Below are 24,775 nucleotides of genomic sequence, written 5' to 3'. Positions count from 1 at the left end.
GAGAGAGTAGGCCTACTCGACCGCAGTGTACCAAACTCCATGCTGTACTTTGTGATGCGGGAACTGGCGAAAACTTGTGGGATTTCTCAGACTGTCATGTCCCAGACCCTGCTACTGCTAGCCATGGTTCACTATACTAATCTAAGGGTTCACCCTGCTACAGACCGGGTGCTGGGGGTGAGAGAGCTCTATATACTGCCGATTGCCATCAGTTCTGGCGGAGATTTGTGCTTATTATCTTTAATGTTTTGACTGAGCTATGTTTGTTGCCATCTCATCGCTGAGCTCGACACGGGCGCTCTGCGATCATTGGTTAAAGCCATCGTGACGCAGTAACTCCGAAGACTCTCCGACAGACCCGGCGAGGTCCGTCCAGCTGTATCCAGGCTGTCTGAACTCTGATGAAGGATCGCAGCGAGTCAGTCCGTGGACGGTGGACCACCTTATCATCCTCCTGAAGAAGAGATGTGCTGATCGAGGTGAGGGAATATCCGAGCGCTTGTCACCGCGATATAGGCTATACTCATGGCTTGTCAAAAGCGTGTAGATACTCTATAGATAGGATGTTTCATAGATATAGGACATGCTGCATGTTTATTTGGCATGATGTGGGTATGATTCCAGCTATATCATGGCTATTATATCTATGATTTTATTTCATCTCTCTCTAGCACACTATATGCACAGCAGGCTACGTATTTAGAAAAGCGCTATATAAATCGAGCTATTATTATTAATGAACGCAACGAGATAATGATGAAAATGTGGTAGAGGTCAACGGGTCGGGATTCCTGCGCGTTAACTTGCAACGCTTTGAAGTAGGATTTGAAGTCATGTTTGTGCATAATTATTTGTGCAGGTGCTGCAAACGGCAGTGCGGACTGCATGCGCTCTTGCAGGCGCTCTATATGTAATTGTATGTAAAAGGTAAGCTGTGAATTACCACTATACATTCTTAATAATAAGATGTGTCACTGTCGGCCGTCACATAGCCTATAGCCATATACTCCAGTCGAGTCCATAGCTATTGCACGGCAAAATGTGTGTGTTGGAAGAAATGCTGTGTGTCACATGCAGACTGTGTGTGTGTGTGTGTGTGTGTGTGTGTGTGTGTGTGTGTGTGTGTGCATGTGTGCGCGCACAGGGAGAAGGAGAGAAAGATACTTATTTAATTTGACATGGTTCATTGGCACGTCTCCAAGGAGTATTCTCATCTGCCTAACAAGTTGCCCCTTACAAAATAGGCTATATTTTTTTAGTTGACCATGATTGCCTAGAATGCCTACTGTATATATGTCATCACATTTGGCATTTTCATTTGGGCATTCTTGTCTTTGCCCGAATGAATGTCAGATTCCCCATTGCTGCTGATGTGCTGTCCTGCCATTGGCCATTACTGAGAATAGGTTTCTGGGACTGTGGACTAGTGGACAGTCATTTGAGCACTCACTGTACTTAACCTACATTGTTGAGTATTTGTAGCTTCTTTACTTGAGTATTTGTGTTTTTTGGCCTACTTATGACTTTAACGCCACTATTATGTCAAAGACAAATGCTATACTCTTCCATCCATCCATCTTCAACCGCTTATCCGTAGTCGGGGTCGCGGGGGCAACAGCTCCACCAGCAACATTAGTGACTTCCTCCTGGGGGATCCTGAGACGTTCCAAGGCCAGTGAGTCGATGTGTTTCCTCCAACTGCGCCTTGGTCTGCCCCAGGGTCAGTATGAGGATGGACATCGGGAAGAGTCTCATGGTCCCGTTAGAGCAATGACCTCTCTCTCTCTCTCTCATGCAGGACAGCTGATCTGATATGACATAAATGTCCACTGATGGCTGATCTGATCTGGCACAAAATTTGTGTCAGACCAGATCAGCGGCAGCCATCACTGGACATTAAAGTGCAGTTGGATTCATCAGTCACTCACATCCCTTTGATTCAGTCTCTATAATGCCCGAGTTATACCTCGTGTTATGGATGGTGTAGTGTGCCGAAAATAGCCGATCTACAAGCTCACACCGCGTTGCGGCTGTGGCGTGTCGTGAGCTTGCAAATCATCTATTGTCGGCCCACAACAGTGGCTATAGTCAGCTCTGACCCAGTTGAACTTACAATCTTTTATGAAAATATATCCTCTCTCACTGGCAGTAGAGAATTTAATCGCATGCCTTTGTTAATAAGTAGACCTATACAGTATGGTTGGTTCCGAGGTTATCTTAACCTCTTTCAACCTGGCGTCCATAGTTTGGGCAAGTCATTATGAGTGAAGATATTAAATATGGCTGAATTATGTAGTCACCAAATGTAGGCGTATTAGCTTCATTGTAAAATCGTGTTATATATTTTCCTTTGGGTCTTTTAGCATGAACAAAATACCATGAATATATGGATTATTAAACACATTTGTAGCAAGCTCTAATGGATATATAATGGTTCTACTGTACGTTGGGTCCATATACAAACTAGGGGGCAAGTAAAATAAAAATAATCAGCATAGGGCACAGCAGGGAATCGAACCCCATCCCAGTAAACCAGGAGCTCCATGCCTGTGCCAAAGTGCTTTGTTTGCGACGCAACGCAAAAACCTACCCTTGTAGGAGCCCTACCCTACCAGCAGCAAAGAATACAAAAACAGATACTTACCCAGTTACCGTGAACCATCACGTTCTTCTGCAGAAGACAGGCAGTGTCCACAAGTTAGGTGAAATGAGGTGAAATAACAGAACCGGCCGAAATTGTGGCAGTCGACGCAAAAGACGCAACGCAAACGAGCGCAACAGCAGGCAGCCAGACGCGACCGCAGGAAGCCGGAACGCAAACGCAAACGAGAGCAACACCTTCAGTAGGCTACCCTGCAGAACCACACCAGCGACAGCAAAGGACAATAAACAAGATTTGTACTCACTGCGCAGTAAGCAGCTCTTCCCAGCAGCAGCTATAGCGTACAGTTCCTACCTTAATGTCTTGTGCAGGGAGGGGGGCATCGGTCTGGGACACTTCACATGGGCTCCAGGGTGGGGGTCCTCGGTCGGAAGCCTAAATTGGTGGGGCTGTGGGGCCCACAGACATGGCTCGTCTCAGGGTCCAGGGCTTGGTGCTGCACTGCTGCCTACACCACTGGTGCAGTGACTCTTCATATTCTGGAATTACATGAAGAGAAAAGAAAAGTGTCATTAGTTTTATGTAGGCCTACATCACATTAGAAACACATGTGGCTGTATAGCCAAAAATATTTTATAATATATATATATATATATATATATATATATATATATATATATAATTATATAACATGACATATATATATTATAATAGAATACATCAATATTAATTATTAAACCAAAAGTTCAAACATAAATCAAATGCTTTAAAAATAAACAAACAGTTAACCAGTTGATCCAAGTTAAGACACCAAGCCTATATGACTCACCGAAGAGTAACCAAAGGTTGTCACAGTGAACAGGAACCTGCTGCCATGCTGCTACCAAACATTTCAGCCATCTTGCAGGAGTGGAGAGTGTAAGAACTGATGTCACCTTTATACTGCCTTGATTGACAGTTGACATGGGTTGCCATTTGCGGGTTGCCATGTTGGCTCGGTTACATTTACATTGCCAAGGCAAAAAGCACCAATACAATCAAAACTAAATATATGTACATTTGAATTGAGAGAGAGAGAGAGAGAGAACTAACCTTTTTCTCAAATTGAGCCGTGCTAGTGTCTGTGCGTGTGTGTGTGGGTGTGTGTGTGTGTGTGTGTGTGTGTGTGTGTGTGGGTGTGTGTTTGTTGCTGATTGGCTGATTGGCTGCAGGCCCATCACCAAATGAATGTGCACAGGGGATTTTGGAGAGAGACAGCACAACAAGGAGATATACCGGTACATAACTTCTGACAGGAATGCACGAGAAACTTACTTTTTAACATAAGTTAACAAAAGTTGAATGAATAGGGAAGCACATTTAGTGTTCCAAAAAAAAGAGTGTTAATTTAATGTAAAAGTTTTACATTAATTAAGGCAACGTAGAACACTGGGCTGTGCCAGCAGCGGATCTCTGCAGTGGAGCTGCCCTACATGTAGTGCAGAGTCTGCAGAGACAGCCGAGGAAATTCTGAGCCGTTCGTTTGTCTGCAGAGGCAGCCGAGGAAAGCCTGAATCGTTCGCTGTACGGCGGTGTCGAACGGCCAAAATAGCTTCAAATTTGAATTAAGCGTAATTGTGGATGACGGCTGCTGGCCCAGGCATGCAGGGAGAAAGAGGGGAAGAGGGTATTCATGATAATGGTTGCATGTTGTTGGAGGGTAGGCTGTGCTGCTGAAGGCTGGGTGCAGACAATACTGTTGTAGGTCAGGACACTGACTAGATGTGTCCTGTGGCCTGTGCGATGGTGGCTATACTTGGGGGACGCAGACTGACTCATTAACTGTTCTGTGCTGCTCTTTTCCCCCTGTATACCGTTGTACTTCTCAGTGGCGTGCTAGACACTAGGTGGTGCTAGTCTGCTAGAGCACCTGCCCTTTGCCCTCTGGACAGCAATGTTCCCTTTTGAAGATTTTTGTACAGTCAGTGTACATTGTACACTGTACAGTCAGTATTGTGGACCATGTTGACATTGATTAATTCTTGATAAAAAGCTTCTAATATATTATTTATGCCCCAAAATCTATAAATCTCACACTATTAAGGCAACCGTCCGGTTCCACGCGATGCACAAGGTGCCCTTTTTTCACTTGAGCACCTGCCCCTCTAAATGTCGGTGCACGCCACTGGTACTTGTGACTGTTGGTGTTAACCATCACTTTAACCCTGGTGTCTCTATTTGGGGCGTGCCATTTATAGGTGGAAATGTTCACATATATACATTTTCTTTTAAAATGATCTTGTAGATCAGCTATTTTCGAATAATGCTAATAATAATTACTCTTAATGCTCTTAACACTGGTGGGTCAACAACGAATCTATATACTGCCTGATTACAGCGGTAGTTAGACTGCCTTAGCGTGACGTGCAGGAAGCGTCCTATAAAAGTGTCTTTTATATAATAGGGCACTGATATCAACTTTTGGTTTTTGAAAATAAAAGGTGTACGTTGAAGAAAATGTTCGATTTGCATGAATGGGATGTACAGTATGTACCATGTGACCCGAAGCCAATTCATTCATATGTTCACTAGTATCACTAGAAGAAAGCTAAGGCCAGTTCAGGCGCCATGCGTCAGCAGATGGATTCCAGTCCTCGAGACAACTCCTTGCCACAGCCAACACACCAGCTGTCCGTCCATCTGCTGCAGTCCTAAGATTTCAACCCCTGCACTCCCCAGCCTCCTTAGAACAACAAACATTTATCTTCTCTTCCCCAACCTGTTCAACAGTTATGAGAATAAAGAAGCCATTGCCCCACACTCTTCACCAAAATATGAACTCTCATAGTTTTAATTTGGAATAATATCCTATATCCTACTGCATTGTCCAGCTCAGTGGTTCTCAAACCTTTTCAAGGACTCCAAATTTATATGATATTTGGCCGCAGACCCCCATCTGACAACATATTGTGCCAGCCGGGGGGACCCCCAGAAGAGAAGATTTGTGTTAAAAGTGACCAAACATTTTCGATGTTTTTCAAATATTTTCACAAATAGTTTGCTGTGGACTCCCTCGAACCCTCCCACTTAGAGAACCGATGGTCTAGCTAGCTTCAGTAGCAGTCACTCGCAACTTAACCACTTGAAACCTACTATAGAATCCCTGGCCTATTCTCTCGCGAATCTGATGATTCTGAACGCAGCATGTTGGGAGCCTGTAGATCTGCTATTTTCCCCGAAGAGATCAGGTTTACTCAGGTCAAGTTTAGGCTACTAAGCCTGGAGTGTTTTTACCATTTCATGGTTGGTTAACCAGACACGTTGAACTTTGAATTTGATCTGTGATCGATACAGTATAATATTTATTGAGCGTTGCATTTCTGTCCCATTCAGGTAGTTCTCCCAATAAAACCCACGAAGACGGCTACCAACACCATTATGACACATCGTAAAGTCTAATCAATGATCAGGGCCTCCAGCCTATCGGGGGACACCCTGATAGCGTGCCACTTCTCTGTTCAGCTTCCCGCCTGGCAGCTTCCCGTCCAGGCAGGAAGATGTGGCTCGTCGTCGAACAAGCCGGGCCGCCTGTGCACCGCGGGCCGCGCCGTCTCCCTGCCGGAGCAAGGCTCGCTCCGCAGAGAGCCCGCCTCTTCTAGTAGCCGCAGGGACGTTTCCAGCAGCGATGGCAGCCTCAAAGAGGACCGAGTGGAGGAGGAAGGAGCCAGTGACAGCAGTGGCAGGGACGACTCCGCTTCCTCATCGCCGGGGGAGGCGTTGGTGCCACCCACTGCGCACGTCGGCTCCCGCCGTCACGGGAGGAAAGGTAGCTCTGGCGCCGGGGCTTGTCTGCGATCACGCAACTCCTTCCTACCCTGTACCGAGTTGGACGAGGACGAGGAAGATGAAGACAGCGAGGGAGACAACCTGCACAGATACCACGAGGACTCCTCCTTCGTGCTGCACGGGAACTCCAACTGGGCATTGAGCAATGCTTCCTGTCGTTCCAGGACGCCTCGTCGTGGGGACGTGGACGGCGTGTGGGGCAAAGAGGTGGGTCCGCTGGACGGCGGCTGGCTTTCTAACCAAACCGGCCGGCTGCTGGACACGTTCCCGGCGTGCCAGTGCTTTCTCGTGAGGAGATCACGTGCCATCTTAATGGACTGCGGAGAGCAGGAGTGGGCCAGACTAAGTGAGACGAAGAAGGACCACAGGTCTTGCGTCAACGCCGGCCAACACAAATGTTGCTCGGAGACGTTAAACGGGCACGCGGCAGAGTCCGTCAGTGACTCGTCCAGTAACAGCTCCGACGGCGTCCTGGTGAACTTCTGCACCATCTACAGCAGGAGCAGCAACCCCTCGGTCCCTCGTGACCTCAGCAGCCACGCCATGCAGCTCTCGCCGTCGGCGGACGGATCGGTCTTCCTCAACCTCCGGCCTGTTTCCCAGCAGACTCCCCCCGATACGGACGTCCGGAAAACGGGGGACTGGGCGGTCTCCGCTCCCCTGGAAGCAGAGGTGGATATTATGGGGCCCTCTGCGGCCCGCCGCCTGCAGTCTCCCCCCTGCCGGGGTCTCGACAGCAACTGTAACCTGTACCCCCCCCCGGGGCCACTGTCCCAGGTCAGTGGTAAAAGTATATACCAATACTGCAATGTAGAAAATAGTCCCGTTACAAGTAAAAGGCCCGGAATTCAACATTTACTAAAAGTACAAAAGTAATGGTATATATCAACATGTACTTAAAGGAGCAAAAGTAAAAGTACTGATTATGCAGAATGTTTTCAAATGTACAAATCTTTTGAAAATAGCCCGATCTGCAAGCTCACAATGCGTCGCGAATCGCGATGATGCAACGCATTGTGAGCTTGTAGATCGGCTATCTTCAAATGGCCTAAATATGTAGACTGTATAGGGCTGAAGTGGGTAATGTATAGTTTTTTAATAATAATCCAAATCTACAAAGTAACTTAGTAACTGTTGTTTTCACATAAATGTAGTGGAGTAAAAAGTGCAATATTTGTGTCCGAGACGTAGTGGAGTAGAAGGAGAAACATTGGAAATTGGAAATACCCAAGTAAAGTACAAATACCCTCGACATTGCACTTACAGGTAACAGTAATAATAAGTAAATAAGTAAATAAGTACTTACACTACCGTCCCAGGTTCTGGAGGACCTGTCTCCAGAGCCAGGCCACGCTGGTACTTATTTAACCCATTTCGGGCGAGAACACCCTTTTGGTGTTTTAACAATTATTATAAACTTTAGCTATTGAAAAATATCAGATCTGAATATTTTTAATATATATTCTTTCACAGCGAACGCTTTTAACTCGTATGTTTGCTTCTGGGGGGTTCCTGGAATAACATATTTTCTGATGGGGGTCGCCCTACACATACATATCATTCTGTGGGTCCTTGGCATGAAATAGTTTGAGCACCACTGATATAGAAACATGGGTTTTGCAGAAAATTTGTGGAATCGTCCTCAGGTCTAAAGGGTTAATAAGTAAATGTAAATGTAAATGTACTTCCGTCCCAGGTTCTGTCCTCTTCTCTGGAGGTGTCGGACCTGAATGCGTGTCTCCAGAGCCAGGCCACGCTGGCCACGGGCACCAATCAGAAGTACTACAAGCTGGTGACGTGTGAGCCGCCCTCCCAGTCACCCAGCCCCGCCTGGTCCAGCGCTGTCCCCAGCTGTGCTGATGGACACCCGCCACGAGGCAGCCCCGCCCCCAACCTGCTCCCACCCCACTGTTTGTCTTCCGGTCAAAGGAAGGAGGCGCCGCAAAAGGACGAAGTTAAGGTAATGGGATTGTACAAAAAAACCCCTAAAAAACAAAACATTGCTGTAGATTTGATTGATTGATGTTTTTATTGACGAAAATGCATATGCGAGTGTCATTTGAGTGCAAATGTGTGTTGACTGAGTAGGTATAGGAGAGACATACAGAAAAATAAAATCACCTCTGGGCACAGGTCTCCACAAGGATAGGAGTGTTTTGGGGAAAAAGTCGAGTGGTATTTCTACCGCAGCCTATAGTGGGAATATGCGTGTACCCTTTCAACGCAATCAGACGCTGTGTTAATGACTTGCAGCATTTGTACAAAACTGAAGCCAATCTTGGCCAATCAGGATGGAATATGAGAAATCAAACAGACCCGTCTTGATCACATGACTATAGAGATTATGTGTACCGATTTGGATAAAATCTGAATGATTAATATAAAAGCCAGAGTCCTGGTGGCACTATCAAGAGCAGATGTGAAAAATGCAGGTCAAAGGTTTTTTCCCATGACCTGTAGGGAGTGTGCATACAAAGTTGCAGTTATAGGTAAAAACACAAATGGGCCAGTTATAGTGCCACCGTGAGGCTGATGTGAAAATGTTCAAGTGGCATTTCTTCCTCTGCCTAGTGGGAATGTGCATACAAAGTTTCCCTCAAATTGCACTCTGTGTTCATGATTTGAGGGATTTTGAGGGATTTTATATTTTAATCTTAGCCAATGGGGATGGAATATGCCAAAAATCGGCCGCATCGTGGCACTATAACAGGCCAGAAAAATTGGGACAGAGGTTTGTCGTGTGTGTGTGTGTGTGTGTGTGTGTGTGTGTGTGTGTGTGTGTGTGTGTGTGCGCGCACACATCGACCAGGCCAACGGTGCCAGAGCTTAGCTGTACACAGATGGACGCATGGACGGACACACGGACGGAGTGTAAAACATACTGTACTCTCCCCAAATTGGGCCTGGCGGACACAATAATAATATTGGTACTGTTTTACTGTAAATGGAACCTGCTACAACCCAGGTAATTGATTATAATTAGGTGCATCTGCTGTTCAGACAAAACCTCTTGATGTGAATCCACTGACTCAGGGCTCTGTTGTACCCTGATTAAATAGAAGTTACAAAATGAAAGTAAACCAACATCACACAAGCCGAAAGGACGACGAAGGAAAAACATGGAAGGCAAAACTAAATCAAATGTGCCAAAGTGAATCACTGTAAACAATTTGTAAAAAAAAAAAAATAGCATGGCATCCTTAATTCACTTACAGTATTTCTGACCTATTCTAGATATTTGTGCTACTCTGCATGTCTGAATATTTCTGTGTTTTTCCTCTACTGGCAGGAAAAAGATGAACAACGAAAGGAAAGCCCCAAAACCTCATCCTCAGCACAGAGCAATACTGTGTTTGACTACGCTCGCTGTGACGCCAGTACGACCCAGTTTACCAGCCCTGTTGGGAGAGCCACGTGTAAGTAGGCAGCAGTGACTCACTCACTCACTCACTCACTCTGGAGTGAGTGTGGACCTATAGTAGCCCTCTGGAGTGAGTGTGGAACTGGCCATCTGGAGTGAGTGTGGAACTATAGTGGCCCTCTGGAGTGAGTGTGGAACTATTGTGGCCCTCTGGAGTGAGTGTGGAACTATGGTGACCCTCTGGAGTGAGTGTGGAACTATAGTGGCCCTCTGGAGTGAGTGTGGAACTATAGTGGCCCTCTGGAGTGAGTGTGGAACTATAGTGGCCCTCTGGAGTGAGTGTGGAACTATAGTGGCCCTCTGGAGTGAGTGTGGAACTATAGTGGCCCTCTGGAGTGAGTGTGGAACTATAGTGGCCCTCTGGAGTGAGTGTGGAACTATAGTGGCCCTCTCCATGTTCAAAGTTGCCCATCCCTGTTCTAGGCCAAAGCCCCAGCGTTGTGTCTGCCCAGCCATCTGTAACCCTGGACCAGGATCACTGTGAGGCTGAAGCGGAGGGAAGTGGTAAGGCAATACTTTACAGCAGGGGTTCTCAAACATTTCCATGCCAAGGACCCCCAAATATATCTATATATATATTCTGGGCGGGAACACCTTTTGGCGTTTTAAGCATTATGTCCTACTGGTACTTTAGCTATTGAAAAATAGCATATCTACAAGCTCATGGCGCGGCACCGAGTGCCGCGCTACGAGCATGTAGGTCTGCTATTTTTGAAAAATCGTGAAAATGCGGTAAAAATGTTTGAATATATTCTTTCAGAGCGAATGTTTTTAACTCAATTCTTTGCTTCTGGGGAGGTCCCTGGAACAACATATTTTCAGATGGGGGTCGGTTGGCCAATTACATATATCTTTGGGGCTCCTTGACATGAAATAGTTTGAGCACCACTGACATAGAAACAGAAAACTGTAAAAATTTAGAAGACATTTGTAGAATCGTCCTCAGGTCTAAATGTGATATATATAGCTATAGCCTTTGGCTGTAGGTCCCCTATTGTGAAATTGACAAAATTGATCACAGGTTGGATGTGGTTAAGCTATAAACTTTGAAGTAAACAATAAGGCAGGCACACATCCACTCACTAAGAACCAGGTGCTGGGCTAAGGTCAGAATCCAGAAATCCGCCAAAAGTCTGCACACTGGGTCACGCATGCTCCAAAGCTTAAATGCATTGGCTCCTTTACACCAATCAGGTCTGATGAAGCACAATCTGAGAACCCATCGTCAAGCAATTAAGGAAAAACAGCGCCCTCTTTTCCTCTGAATGAGACAGAATGAGAATGAGACAGATTAGATGTGTGTGTAGACTTTATTATTTTTCTGTAAACGATATACTTTGACAACTAAACTTTGGAGGCGACCGAGAAGCAACAGGACAGTATGTACGGTAGAAGAATCGTTTTGTGACATTGTGCATGTTTTATTCATATTTCTCCTCTCTTCCCCTGCCTGATACGCACCACCAGGAACATGTCCGTCGGCTGCTCCGGTGGTGCGCTACAGCAAAGCCCAGAGGCCCACGTCGTTGCCCATCCGGCCCTGTGTGCTGCTAACCCCGCCAGGCAAACCTCAGCAGGCTCAGCAGCTGGGCTCTCTTCTCGATCAATATATGAGCCAGAGGGGCGGCACTAGCAAGCCCGGCAGCAGCCAACTGGGGGCCAAGGGCAAAGGCAGCGGAATGTCTACCTACCTCCAGCCATCGCCTCTGGGCACCCACGGGCCCATCCTGCTGGAGGCACCGTCCAGCTCCGACACCTGTTCCACCTGCGTGTCCAGTCCAGAGTGCTCCAGCCACTGGAACACGTGGAGCCACGCAAGTACAGACCAAGGACAGAGCAGCCCGTGTGGATCGCACATCAGCTTAACTCACTCCAGCCCGAAGCCGAAAGTGGGTCAGACGCATGCATGCCGGGACAACACGAGCACGCGCTCGGGCACGACTCAAGCCAGCGATGTTTTAAAGTCGTTGAGTTTCAAACCGAGCCACACTTCGACAGCTTCGGCCCCAAATCAGCCCCGCCTCGTGCCAGTTGCCACCTGCCAAGACCTTATTAATCTGGTCCCTGAAGAAGAGACCCGTGCCAGCGCAGAGCCAAAAAAACATCACACTCCAACAACACACCTCCGTAGTTCTTCCTACCATGCGGCGGTGTCTCAATCGCCGTCTCCGGCAGATGCTAGTCCCAGCCGCGTTCCAACCCTGCTGTTGTCCCTCTGTCCGCCCATTACTCCACAGCCCCAAAGTAAGACCCCACGATGTCCATCAGTAGCACAGACAGCGCAGTCTCATTTATTCCAAGACAAATTGACAGCCTCTTTGTCCCTAGCGAGCCCTCTCTCCGAATGGGCCATCTCTGGTCTGCAGCCACAGCAGAGGCAGGACTTTTCGGGGCCCGGTGCTACAGACCAGAGGCGGTGTCAGCAGCAGCAACGTGAGTCTTTAATGCTGAGTGACAGGCCGCCAGTGGAGTTCTGCCTTTCGCCCGATGCTTCTTATGACTCACTGTCGCTCAGCCACCTTCAGAGGAGAGGTGAGAGTCAGCCGATGTCTGCGGCAGGGCTAAATATAACGAAGTGAATACAATAATGTTTAAAAAAAAAAAATGTAATTGATGATTTTTGACAGCAAATTTAGATTTCGTTTTAGTCATAGGCTGTTAAGTTTTAGTCATATTTCAGTCATCTGAATAGTTATTTTTTACTAGTTTTAGTCGACTTCTTCTTTTCCTTTCGGCCTTTCCATTCAGGGGTCGCCACGGCGAATCACCTGCCTCCATCTCACCCTGTCCTCTGCCTCCTCTTCTCTCACACCAACTAACTTCACGTCCTCTTTCACTGCATCCAAAGCCTTCTCTTTATGGATGTAGTGAAAGTCTAGTTTCAGTCGACTAAATGTCATGAAAGGTTTTGTCGATATGCATGAGCTCTAGTCAATCATAAACAACAAGGTATAGAGGGAACGTTGGATAGCAGGTCAACAATAAATCTAGCATCTCATCTGTCTAAACAACATGCTACCTACATCACATTCTTAACATTTTGTGGACGACAAAACATGTTAAGAAGTCCCATATCAAAAAGATGGGAGTCATGGAAGCCTTCCACTGTGGCAGTGCAGTGATGTTTATAAAGAGCCAGCAGTATAAGGAAGAACTCAGAGTACTGTAGCAATGCCTTCAATACCCCGAAGGGTCTTTCTCTCTCAAACATGACCTATTTTTAACTCTGCCTGAACGTGATTGGCTGAGCCTTCTTCTGCTCTGTGAGAGGAGTGCCTGTAAGCTCCAACAACCACAGAGAGAGGGGGAGAGATGGGGGTTGATGATGGGGGTTGATGATGATGATGGGGTTACGGTATACGGGGGTACATTGCAATGGTTACAGTGCTCATGATTTATGATACACATAATAATGTTATTTCAGACCAGAGCCATGATATGGGGGGGGGGGGGGGGGGGGGGAATGAGTGAGCTAAAGAGTCTATCTATTTACTGTGGGTATAGTCGGTGATGAGGCGCAGTGGCGTGCACACAGATAGACACTAGGGGGTGCTCTAGCACCCCCTGCCCCTTTCAGCAATGTGCCCTTTTGAAAAAAATAGGTATGTGTAGACCATGGTGACATTGCTCAATTCTTGATAAAAAGCTTCTAATATATTATTTAGGCCCCAACATCTATAAATCTCACACTATATTAACCCATTTTGGGCGGGAGCCCCTTTTGGTGTTAGCATTATGTTGTGCTTTAGCTATTGAAAAATAGCAGATCTACAAGCTCGCAGGTCTGCTATTTTTGAAAAATCAAAGAACCACTGGCATAGAAACATAGCTTTTTCAGAAAACTGTCAGGATGTAGCGCGCTGCACAAGGTGCCCTTTTTCTTTCACTCGAGCACCTGCCTCTCTAAATGTCTGCTTCACGCCACTGATGAGGCGAGTGCAGTGAGCGGCGGTGAGCAGCGGGGGGGGGCAGCGTGCATGCAGCACCATAGGCAACAGTACTCTCACTATGCATAAAGAATTTACCATGACATTTTAGCAGGGAAGGTGGAGGCGGTGTGAGATGATGATGGGGAAGGAGAGTTAGTAGGGCATGGCGGTTCATTGTAGATCATGCACACCGCTGCACGCCTGTGGCTGCAGAGAACTCTTTCATCTCCATGTTGGCCTGCACGGATCGTTCACGTTTTGCATCAAGCAAGATGAAAAGTAATCACTTATAGTGTGCCATATTTCATATTCGGTGCTGTCTGTGTACGGCGACGCCACAAGTATACTGTCATTTTTATTATATTTCTTGAAATGTAATGAAAATGTTTGATTTATTTTTTATATTATACGTCCATTTAACGTTACACAAAGCTCGGGCCAATCAGTTAAGCCGACGACAGGTCAGCTTAACATTCAGAATGTGTGCGTCTTTCTCAGACCAACCGCGGGCTGACAGATAGACATTCAGTGTTTCGTTTGGTTCTCGGGAACCGTTGGTCCGTCCGCCCTAATTGTCGTTCAATGCGCACCCCGGGGGTCATAATATCATATGAGACACACACACGTGCCAAGTTTGAGAACGTTCCGGCGGACACTTTCCGAGTTACGCCAACCACAGTGTGACACACAGACAGAGATTTGGTCAATTATAGTATAGAACTATTATTGTCCCCACATAGGGACGTCAGGTATAACTATATGCTATTGCGTTGCATTCTGGCTTATTTCTGCCTGTACCCAAACCTCCTTTCTATCCATCGTCTTCTAGGCTTGTTGAGATCTGTGAGCATGGCAGTGGATCTGATCATGGCTCACTTTGGCAGCAGCAGAGACCCTGAGGACAAGGTATGGCATGGCATGGACCAGCGAAACGCTGGCGTTCATTTGGTTAAGACCAGTTTTTGTACTTTCAACATTTCTTTTTAAATAGCAAAAAGAGAAAAATCCGCTATATCAAAAAATGAGGAATGCACGATGTCATCGGTAGCATAAAATGCCATATCGGTATCGGAATGGTCTCAAAATAATACTGATTATTTAATCGGTTTGATCAGTAGAAAAAATACAAATAAATGATGTAAAAACTCATCAATATAAATATAAATAATAGTTCAATATAAATGAAAAGTTTCTAGTACTCGTCCTCTAGTCTAGAACAAAAGCCACATCAAATCTTTTTACGTTGTGAAAACAGAAACTTGGTAGTGTATAGGCTATTTATTGATTGACTGAATACTTTATTCACAGGCTTTGGGCCAAGCCCCTATAGGGCCTATAGGCTTGTTTCCATTGTGGTCCTACGTATAATGAAATGCCCAAAATAGGGAGGCCAGGTTAATCAAAAGCCCTGAATTTGTCGTCCCACAGATGCGTCTGGGCAACAGCTCCTGGAGTCCCACCATCGCTGGTCTTGTCCTAGAACACTTGTGCCCAACGGTCCAGAACATTCTAGAGGACGGACTCAGGGATCACAAGCTGGACGTCATCATTGGTCAGCGTCGTAACCACGCTTGGAGCGTAGTGGAAGTCTCGACTCAGACAGGTTTATATTTAGGGTTTATACGCGTTTGAATCAGATGTGCTCAACCTTTTTCATGTCAAGAACCCCCAGAATTATCTGTATTTGGCTGCGGACCCCCATCTGATTTTTTTTTGTTCCCCCCCCCCCCCCCCCCCAAAAAAGCAAAGATTTAAATTGTTTGCTCCGAAGAAATATATATTCAAAGATTTGCGTGACATTTTCATGATTTCATGATATGTTTTTTTGGGGGGCTTTATTCCTTTATTTTATATTTTTTTCATGGAGGGACAGACAGTAGGCTGACAGGAAATGGGGAGAGAGAGATGGGGGGGAAGACATGCAGTAAAGGTCGTTGGGTTCGGGAGTTGAACCCGCGGCACACTGCCAGACTGGATTACCAGCCTGGACCACTGAGCCATGGCCCAGGCCTACATTTTCATGATAAAAAAGAAAAAAGCTAATCTACAAGCTCGTAGCGCGGCACTTGTATTTTTCAATAGCTAAAGTATAACGTAATCCTTAAAACACCAAAGGGGGTTCGATCCCGCCCTGAATGGGTTTAATTGACGCACACTGATACGTTATTGGTTCAAATGTCTTTCTCTTTGTACAATCTCTAGGTTCATGTGCACGAGTCCTCAGCAGCCTGGTCTCCAAAATCAATCAGTGTTCCCAGCTCGCAGACTACTCTATACGGCTACGAGCCTTCCTCATGGGCCTGCTGAAGTGAGTACTGATCAAAATACCAAACAATTATAGTCATAATAAACGTATCATTTGTATTTATATATACCACAACAAATAAGAAAAGGGTTAACCTGTACGTGTATACTGTCAATAAAATAATAATATTGTCATGTGTCATGTTAAATAAATAATCCAAAAAATTGATTCAAAGTGGTGATTTAAAAGATAACGTTAATCTTTGCAATGCTATGCTTCTCTCAGTCTGCTCAATACAAAGCCTTATATCCTGATGGCAAAACTGTATATGTTATAAAATGTTCATATGTACAGTCTACGAATAAATATATGTGGTTTTGTCATCAGGACCCCAAGGTTTAGTAATGAGTAGTGTGGGAAGCATAGCAGTTTTAGCATTTGCATTTTTATACACATTATTTTCACCCTCCATTACCCCCTATATTATAACATATTCAGTGTGTAGTGTGTCAGTGTATGCAGTGTGTAAAGCTGGCATAGACATTTTAAAATAACATTAGCATCTTCCCATGGTTACTGTAGGATATATAATTAAGTTGCAGCCAGAGGAAAATATACACAATAGCATATACACAATATAAATAAATGAGAGAGTAAGAGCTGAACAAGCCTAGTTAAACATGAACAGTCCAAGGAATATTGAAGGATATCATTAATGCATTTGCTGTGTGTAGAGGCATTGTGACTCGATCATCAATTTACTGTGCACTCTCCTGCTCTCTCTTTTAGCCTGAGAGCTTTAGAATACTGGTTATGTCACCTTCAGAGCCAAAAAGGTATTTGAGTAGTCATTTATACTGTATATTTCACTATTCAATAATAATCATAGTCTCTCTAAATACATAAATACATTCATACATGATTTGACTTTTTGCACATAATGCATGCACTTCCTTCCTTCCTTCCCTCTCCCCAGATGTCGTCACAACACACTACCATTCTTGGGGTTTCCTGCCCATGTCGCAGGGGCAAAGCCAGCCATTATTCCAGGAGCTCCTACTTCTGCTGCAGCCGCTTTCAATGTTGCCCTTTGACCTGAACCTGCTGCTAGAGCCCCGCCTGTTATACAGCAGACAGCTGTGCTCTGAGGAGTACGGCGTTCCTCCTTGCTCCACCCTTTTAATGACCAGCTGGCCTCTGCTACAGGCCGACAGAAAGGCCGGAGCTAATGAGAGCTCGGTGCGAACTGGGTCGCCTCACCAAGTTCAGCATCTCCAAGCGTCGTCCCAGAAGCTGTGGTGCCACCGGCCTCAAGTGGAGGAGAATCGTGCAACAGAAGTGCCTAACAGAATTCGATGGTCGGCTCGCAGTCCCGAATGGTGGCAGGGACAGCCTGCCTTCGCGGACGGGGTGGTCGAAGGGGAGGACCTTTGCCAGAATTCTACGGACACGCGTCCTTCATTTCGGCGAGGTGAAGATGAGAGACGAGAACAGGGTCCCACGGTGACGCCACCGGGGGCTGAGATCCAGGATGAGAGTCCCTCACAGGGCAGATTGCGCTGGGCCAAGCTGTTTGGAGCAGCCATGGATCCGTCCACCAGGACACACGTGGTGTCAGGCAGTGTCAGTGGGACGCAGCAGCCCAGAAGGTGAGCACTATCATTGACGTAACTGCATTTTCTTCTCAGGTGACACGTTTTCATTCAGAAATACTTTTATACAGTGTTTCCCCTAGCCAGAAGCACATAGTGTGGGAGGGAGCTTTCGCCCCCTTGCATGCATTGCTCGTGCAGCACGTGTGTTCAGTTTCATCACCCCATAGCGCAGCAAATGGGGTTTAATCCGATTTCCCAAACTTTCCTTTTCGCTTGATACCGTTTCTACACGCACAATCTTCATACCAAATGAAAACTCGAATTAGATCGTAGATTACACACACTTTGACATATTAAAAAATGGGCGAGATCTGAGCTAGTTGTGACTCAATGAAAAGATGAGTGGTCATGGGCGTGTTGGCACGCTTTCCCCTAAATGGTTATTTTGGTCACACACATTTGGGGAAGGAGTTTTAAAGTGGAGTTTTTAAACATTTTAGTCTAGTTTTTATTTGTTGACAAAATTGTCAATATACTGTATTTATTTAGTCTTAGTTTTAGTCATCATTATTCAGCTTAGTTTTCATTTGTTTTCCATTTAATTTTCGTCAGGGGAAAAAAGGTAGTCGACGAACATTTTCCGTCTTAGTATTAGTCGACGAAATCAAAACTGCTGGGGAGGAACATTCCGGGAGGAAAGACGGGCAAGCGTATAATTGTACCAATATAATAAATAGCTTCTCTGTCTCACTCTCTCTGTACCTGTATAGGTATATTATATAAATAGCTTCTCTGTCTCACTCTCTCTGTACCTGTATAGGTATATTATATAAATAGCTTCTCTGTCTCACTCTCTCTGTACCTGTATAGGCGACCCTCAGAGTGGCTGCAGTTGAACAGGTCCCAGCTGGGACTGTTGGCCCAATCTGTGTACTCCGTGATGGAGCTGATGACGTGGACAGAAACGTCTAGGACCACAACAACCACACACCAGCCTGAAACCGTCTTAGACGGAAGATAGAGGAAGACTTACTTACACTTTACCAAAAAACTGAGTGGTGCAATTCACCCCCAACCCCCCCCCCCCCTCTCTCTCTCTCTCTCTCTCTCTCATTAGCAGGCAGCAAACACAGCACTACCCCGCTCTCTGTTTCTGGCGCCCCCTACTGGTATTAATTAGTCACATAATCGTGCTCACTGATACAGGTACACAGGTACACAGACATTGCTGGTTGTAGGAGTGGTTGCACCACTCAAAAAATGTATAGAAAAGTTTTAAATGTTACTTTAAAGCCCTGGTTCCCAAACAGTGGGTCAGGAGGACACATTTGTGGGTCGTGGACACATTTTTATTTATTTATTGTTTTGTTTCCCCACATTTTGTTTTTAATTATTATTATTTCACAACACTGTCAAGAAGCATTCTCAATAAAGCAATAGCCTAATAATAATAATAATAATCATAATCTATTAAAAATCTAAGAAATGCCATAAATTAGAAAATAAATGTTTAAGAAGTATAGTATAATTTGCCGATCTACAAACTCGCAACGCAGCACGAAGTGATTCATTGTGCGCTTGCAGATCTGCTATTTTCACTAGTTTTGGGAACTGGGTAAACGTCTAATCTCTCTTTGGGAACCACTGCTCTACACCAGTGGTCCCCAAAGTGAGGTCCGGGGACCCCCAGGGGTCCTTGAGGGAGTTCCAGGGGGTCCCCAGCTAAATGATCATTTGGAACCATATGGACCCTTATGGGTCTGTAACTCTCAGAGTTACATTAACATTGATTTTACAATATAAATTGGGTGTCCCAGAAATAGAAATGACATTAAATGGGGGTCCGTAGACTAATGCATGTCAAACTGGGGGTGCTTGAAATTAAACGGGTTGAGAATCACTGCTAGAGCTGTCAAAATCTTCTCTTATGGGGGTCCCTGGCATATCTTTTTAAAATGGTGGTCCGCGGTGTCAATTTGGGGGTGCTGGACATGAAAAGGTTTGGGTACCACTGCTCTAAAGCACAAGTTCGAATCACATGACACACTGGTCAGAAAGCACGAGCTCTCTGGACGAATAAGATAATAATTTAAATGCTTATGTTGTGGGTTACTCTACTGTCTTCTGCATTTACCCTGTGTATACATTTCAATCAAATGATGTCACTGAAAATGCACTTGCCTTAGGACTTCCTATTACCATTCTTGTTGTACAAAACAATCCATGTCCTGTATCTAATCTATAGATTCCCCTCCTCTGCCGTATACTTTTCATTTGAAGTGATGTTGAACTTTTGGAAGCTTGGGTTGCACACAGAAGGGTTTCTCAACCTGGGGGTTGACATGGCCAAAGCATCTCCGGGCGTCCCCAGCCAAAAACGTTGAGAACCCCCTGCTGGCCAGTAGTACCTAATCCATGAACATTCTCTCATCATGAAACAGGTCTCAAAATAGCACTTGTAGCATACAAACAAACAATAATTAAGTAGATTTTGCAAATACAGTATAGAAAGGAAATAGCTATACAGTAGGAATTTGTGTTACTACTGTTTCTGTGATTGTATTCATCCACCCTCTTAACGTCACAGAATCCAACGGGTCACATATTTAGTTGTTGCACATGGAGCAACTGATAAAGACGACAGACAATATTTGGACTTTTAATCATGGACACATATAACAATACAACACAAGGTTCTATTAAAGACGAACATCACTCTTGCAAACAAACAATAATTCTTGGAAGTACACAAATAATGCCCTTCACCACCTTCATGTAGCAAACTAAATTCTAGCCACCTGTTTTGATCTGCTGTAGTAATTCCAAGCATGGCTAAATGTATGTGCATGAGAAAATGGAAAACATTGCAGCCAGGTGCTGAACGTATTTGCTACAGTGGACGCTCCAAATCCACTTCCCAAATTCCTCTTTAACGAATAGAATAGTTGGCTTTTTTTTTTGCAGCTGAATTTAAAATGTGTGGAATTGTTAGGACTGTACAGTACATGTAATGTCTCTCTGTGAGGTGTGTGACGTTACATAAATATAAGCCATCATGTGGTCGTTTCAGGAATATAGACTGTCAGGTACATTTTGATAGAACAGTAATAAGCTAGAATGGGGACTGAGAAATTGTCTTGTCTTTCGGTGTCCTGCAATAAACGGAACGAAGTGAAATTATAACTATATAATTATAATAATAATATAATTATGACTTAACTTTACTACAATATGTTTCTTTTTCCCCTCAACGTTTGGATGCATCCTCTAGTGAGTCCGAGTGGCCTAAATAAAGATTGCATTGTCTATATGTCTGATTGTCTTTTCTGTATTGCGGAGTCTTCGGTAAGCATGCAGCACATGGTCGTTATACTCACAGAATTCTACAGCAATCTCACAATAAATCACATGAAACCCAATAGAATGTCAACACTGCTATATATTTGATCAAATTATTTTGAATCCAGTGCTTATTCATGATGAGTACATGCAATTTGACTCATTTCATAATATCATTTCATCAGATCCGGTGTAATCTTGCTGTGGTCTGCTGGCCTTTCACACTACGATCTTCCCTCTATCTTCCTCCGAGCATCACCCATCCACAGCGTGTTGTGGGTAAGTTGACCAAAGGTACGTCCATATCGGAATTTGTATCCTGTAGATCAAGTTAGACATGGCTGACGATTAAAAACATATCATGGTAAAACATTTGCTAGATTCACCCACAATTTGATCCAAAGTTGCTAAACAAAACCGTGCACGGCAGTGGTGGTTATCACCATTATACATACAGAGAACTATCATGTGTGGTACTACTCGTACAGTAAGTACAGTAAGTGTTGACAATGAGACAGACCTGGCACATGTCCTGTGTAGGAAGGCATCAGACCCTGTGTGGAGGAGTACACCGTGGGAATTGGAGGCAGGGTGCAGTTCTCTCCTGGGGTGTTTAGGGAGGTGGTGGGTTCGCCTCGGAACTGCCTTCCAAAATGGATCAGTGCCTTGTTAGTGGTAATGGGGTAACTTGTGCCAATCAGGAAACGAGCTTTTGGCACATATCCTGTAAAACCTGGACACGGACGGACGGACGGACAGACAGACAGACAGACAGACAGACATCAGTCCGTGAGCTATTATGGAATGTCTTAGTAAGTAACAACGGGGTGCATACTACTGTACTTAGTTTAGAAGTCATTGGTTAGACATGGGTTAAGGTTAGGTTTAGGTGTGCTGCCCTGTGGGAGGTTAGGTTTAGGGTGAGGGTTTGAGATGAGTTGTAGGACTAATGACTGGTCTAACCAATGACTAGTCTAAACCAAAAACTGTCTCTAAACTAAGTACTGCACCCAGTAACAACCAAAAACTCAAACATAAAGGTATCTCAAACATTCTACCTGAAATAAAGTACTTGTGCGGGCTTGTGTCATCCATGAAGTACGGTGATCCCATATCCTTCGGAGACTTGGCCTTGTAAGAGAACGGCTGTGTGGTGATGGCTCTCAGAGGAGTGGTCGGTACCTGGGCCTTTGAGGGGGGGGGTCGATACATCGATATACAGTAGCCTACCTTATCGTTGCGTATATACCACCACATTAAAGGATCAACAATAATCAAATCATTGTGAATCTCGGGCACAAAATGGTTCAATCTGAGTGGTCTGATTGGAAAGCTCTACTGTTTGGATTGACTCTTATAGAGAAAGGGCACATCGCAATTAACTGACACTGACACTCCACCATGAATGATTAAACACCTGTGTGTTAGGCGTGTGTGATGTCAACAAGTGTTCGGTGTCGTCTGTGTGTGTGTGTGTGTGTGTGTGTGTGTGTGTGTGTGTGTGTGCGCGTGTGTGTGTTGAAAGAGTTGTTACTTGAAACTCTGGGTGGCTGCTGAGGACTGGCAGGTCTTTTGATTGCAGATGAGTCCTAATAGCCCTGGCTTCCTGGTCTCGTTGGAACTCGGCGAGCGCTCGCCTGCACGTCTCGGCGTACGTATGAGCGAAATAGTTTTGGCTTTTAGGAACAAAGCCTGTGAATAGAAACGGTTAACATTGCATAACAACAGTTTGTGTGTGTGTGTCTGTGTGTGGTGTCACGACTCACTGGTGTGTGTGTGTGTGTGTGTGTGTGTGTGTGTGTGCGCGTGCGTGCGAGCCTGCGAGGGAGAGGCAGCATTGTCTAATTGTCTAAGAGCAGAAATACATTTGAGAACCACTAGTACTAGTGGACTCCAAATGTCATCATAATAAATAATTGTCATACATATTCTGGAGAAAACCTGGAGACTTGACATTCAGTAAAGTGGGCGTTGCCGCGTTATGATCCAAATGAGAACATCACAATGGTGTGCAAAACAGGAAAAAAAAAAAAATGCACCACGGGTCTTTGCCATGGACACGTTTTTGTCATGACATGTTGGTGACCCCTGGACATATAAGGTCATACCTGTGTATCCAGGAGGTATGACGCTCTGCACACGACCTCCGTAATCAAAGCTTCTCCAGATCTCGTCCCGTGGCCCCGTGTCCACCTCCGTGGACGGGAAGCGTCCCGTGTGGAGCACCAGGCGGTCGGAGTGCGTCATCATGTCAGGACTAGTCAACAGCTTGGCTGAGAGCTTCCCATAGGTCTCACCCGGGTGAAACTTTAGCTGTGGGCAGTAACCTGCGTAGCTAAAGAGGCCACACACGTCTACATAAAGGTACAGTCCACACAACACCTTGTTGACAGTTTGTGCTTATAGTGAGTGAGTGAGTGTGTGTGTGTGTGTGTGTGTGTGTGTGTGTGTGTGTGTGTGTGTGTGTGTGTGTGTGTGTGTGTGTGTGTGTGTGCGTGCGTGCGTGCGTGCGTTCGTGCGTGCATGCGTAGTATAGCCTACATGAGGACCCCAATGTTGGAAATAAGCTGAGAGGCTTTCTTTGATTAATCTTTTTAGCAGACCTTGTATTGTAGGCTATTGTACTGTTCATGCAAACTGTTAGCATCAATCAATCAATCAATCAATCAATCAATGTAGTAGTAGGCTATAGCCTCTTAGGCTACAGTTCCATTCATGTGTGTTACAAAATTCCAAATTCACATTTTGTTTACAATTACTGTTTTTGACAGCCGATGGACATCATGGATTTGTGGCTTTGTGCCTATACTTTATGACTAAGTACTGGTGTTGTTGCATCATTGAGAAGTTAACACCTGCTGGCTGGCTTGATTATGCTATTTATTCGACTGAACAAAGTTGCAAAAGGCCTTACTTACCCTGGAATGTAATGTGGATCAGGTGTCACCAGAACAGTGCTACATTTGGGGGGAAATTCCTCCGTATTACACTAGGGCAAAAGCCTCGAGCATTAGCGCAGAGTTGAGCATTGTTGGTTGGTTGCTAGAGAGAGGGACTAGGAGGTAGAGTACACAAAACACTCATTTACACCAGTCACTTATCATCAGAGGTGGACAGTAACTAAATAAATGTACTCATGAATACTAAGTAATCTGAGTTCCCATATATACGTACGTATTGTATGTAATTAATTAGGTGACCGTCAGCAATAGAACTTTGATAAACACCTATGCATCTTCAATGGGTTTAATCCAAGGACCTCTTTTAGCTGAGAGAGATTCAACTTTTTCATATATTTTATAGATTTATAGACTAGTTTGACATTGTGTGTGTGTGTGTGTGTGTGTGTGTGTGTGTGTGTGTGTGTGTGCTTGTGTGTGTGTGTGTGTGTGTGTGTGTGTGTGAGAGACGCAACTTGGCCTGTTGTAGCGCCACCATGAGGCAGTTGGCATTTCTTCCTCAGCCTATAGTGGAATAGCCGTGGATATGTTCGGCGATATTAGTGGATATGTACGGGATATCCGTGGATTCTAAAAACGATTTATAAATCCTAAAGCCTTGCTGCATCTCTCAGGGCCCGATCTGCAAGTTCAGTGTCTTGAATGAGATGTGCTGTGAGTTTGCATATCTGCTATTTTCCAGCATAGGACCGTTTCACAGTGAAGTATATAAACAAGGCTTTAGGATTTATAAGTCGTTTTTAGAATCCACGGATATCCCAATCCCCCTGAGGTCATGAGTCATTGTCGAGCAGCACCCAGTTCTACTTCTAGGCTAGAAAAGGATTTATCGGTGATGTCATCGTATGCCTCCTAATTA

The 24,775-nt window shown here is 45.1% G+C and overlaps 2 protein-coding genes across 2 annotated transcripts; one reads left to right on the top strand and one right to left on the bottom strand.

Annotated features, from left to right (window-relative positions):
- The first annotated feature begins 360 nt into the window (after window positions 1–360).
- On the top strand, window positions 361–18,662 carry LOC308309555 (AP-4 complex accessory subunit RUSC2). Its single transcript, XM_080755454.1, has 12 exons — window positions 361–479; window positions 5,975–7,204; window positions 8,124–8,387; window positions 9,717–9,843; window positions 10,272–10,352; window positions 11,316–12,380; window positions 14,607–14,683; window positions 15,206–15,380; window positions 15,980–16,085; window positions 16,812–16,858; window positions 16,999–17,671; window positions 18,488–18,662. Exons 2-12 carry the CDS (start codon window positions 6,044–6,046, stop codon window positions 18,636–18,638), a joined length of 3,927 nt encoding a protein of 1,308 aa, XP_080611580.1. The 5' UTR covers window positions 361–479; window positions 5,975–6,043; the 3' UTR covers window positions 18,639–18,662.
- A 2,402-nt stretch (window positions 18,663–21,064) lies between these two features.
- On the bottom strand, window positions 21,065–24,700 carry cimip2b (ciliary microtubule inner protein 2B; the record flags this gene model as incomplete). The annotated part of the gene is made up of 7 exons (XM_080756738.1): window positions 21,065–21,275; window positions 21,477–21,689; window positions 22,015–22,144; window positions 22,491–22,648; window positions 23,065–23,291; window positions 23,875–23,945; window positions 24,668–24,700. 7 exons carry the CDS (start codon window positions 24,698–24,700, stop codon window positions 21,181–21,183), a joined length of 927 nt encoding a protein of 308 aa, XP_080612864.1. The 3' UTR covers window positions 21,065–21,180.
- Window positions 24,701–24,775: the final 75 nt, after the last annotated feature.

This window comes from Protomyctophum bolini, assembly GCF_963924005.1.
Source record: "Protomyctophum bolini genome assembly, chromosome: 22".
In the NCBI taxonomy this organism is placed as follows: Eukaryota; Metazoa; Chordata; class Actinopteri; order Myctophiformes; family Myctophidae; genus Protomyctophum; species Protomyctophum bolini.
Note: the sequence above shows the minus strand (reverse complement) of the source record. Positions and strands in the feature narration are given on the sequence as shown.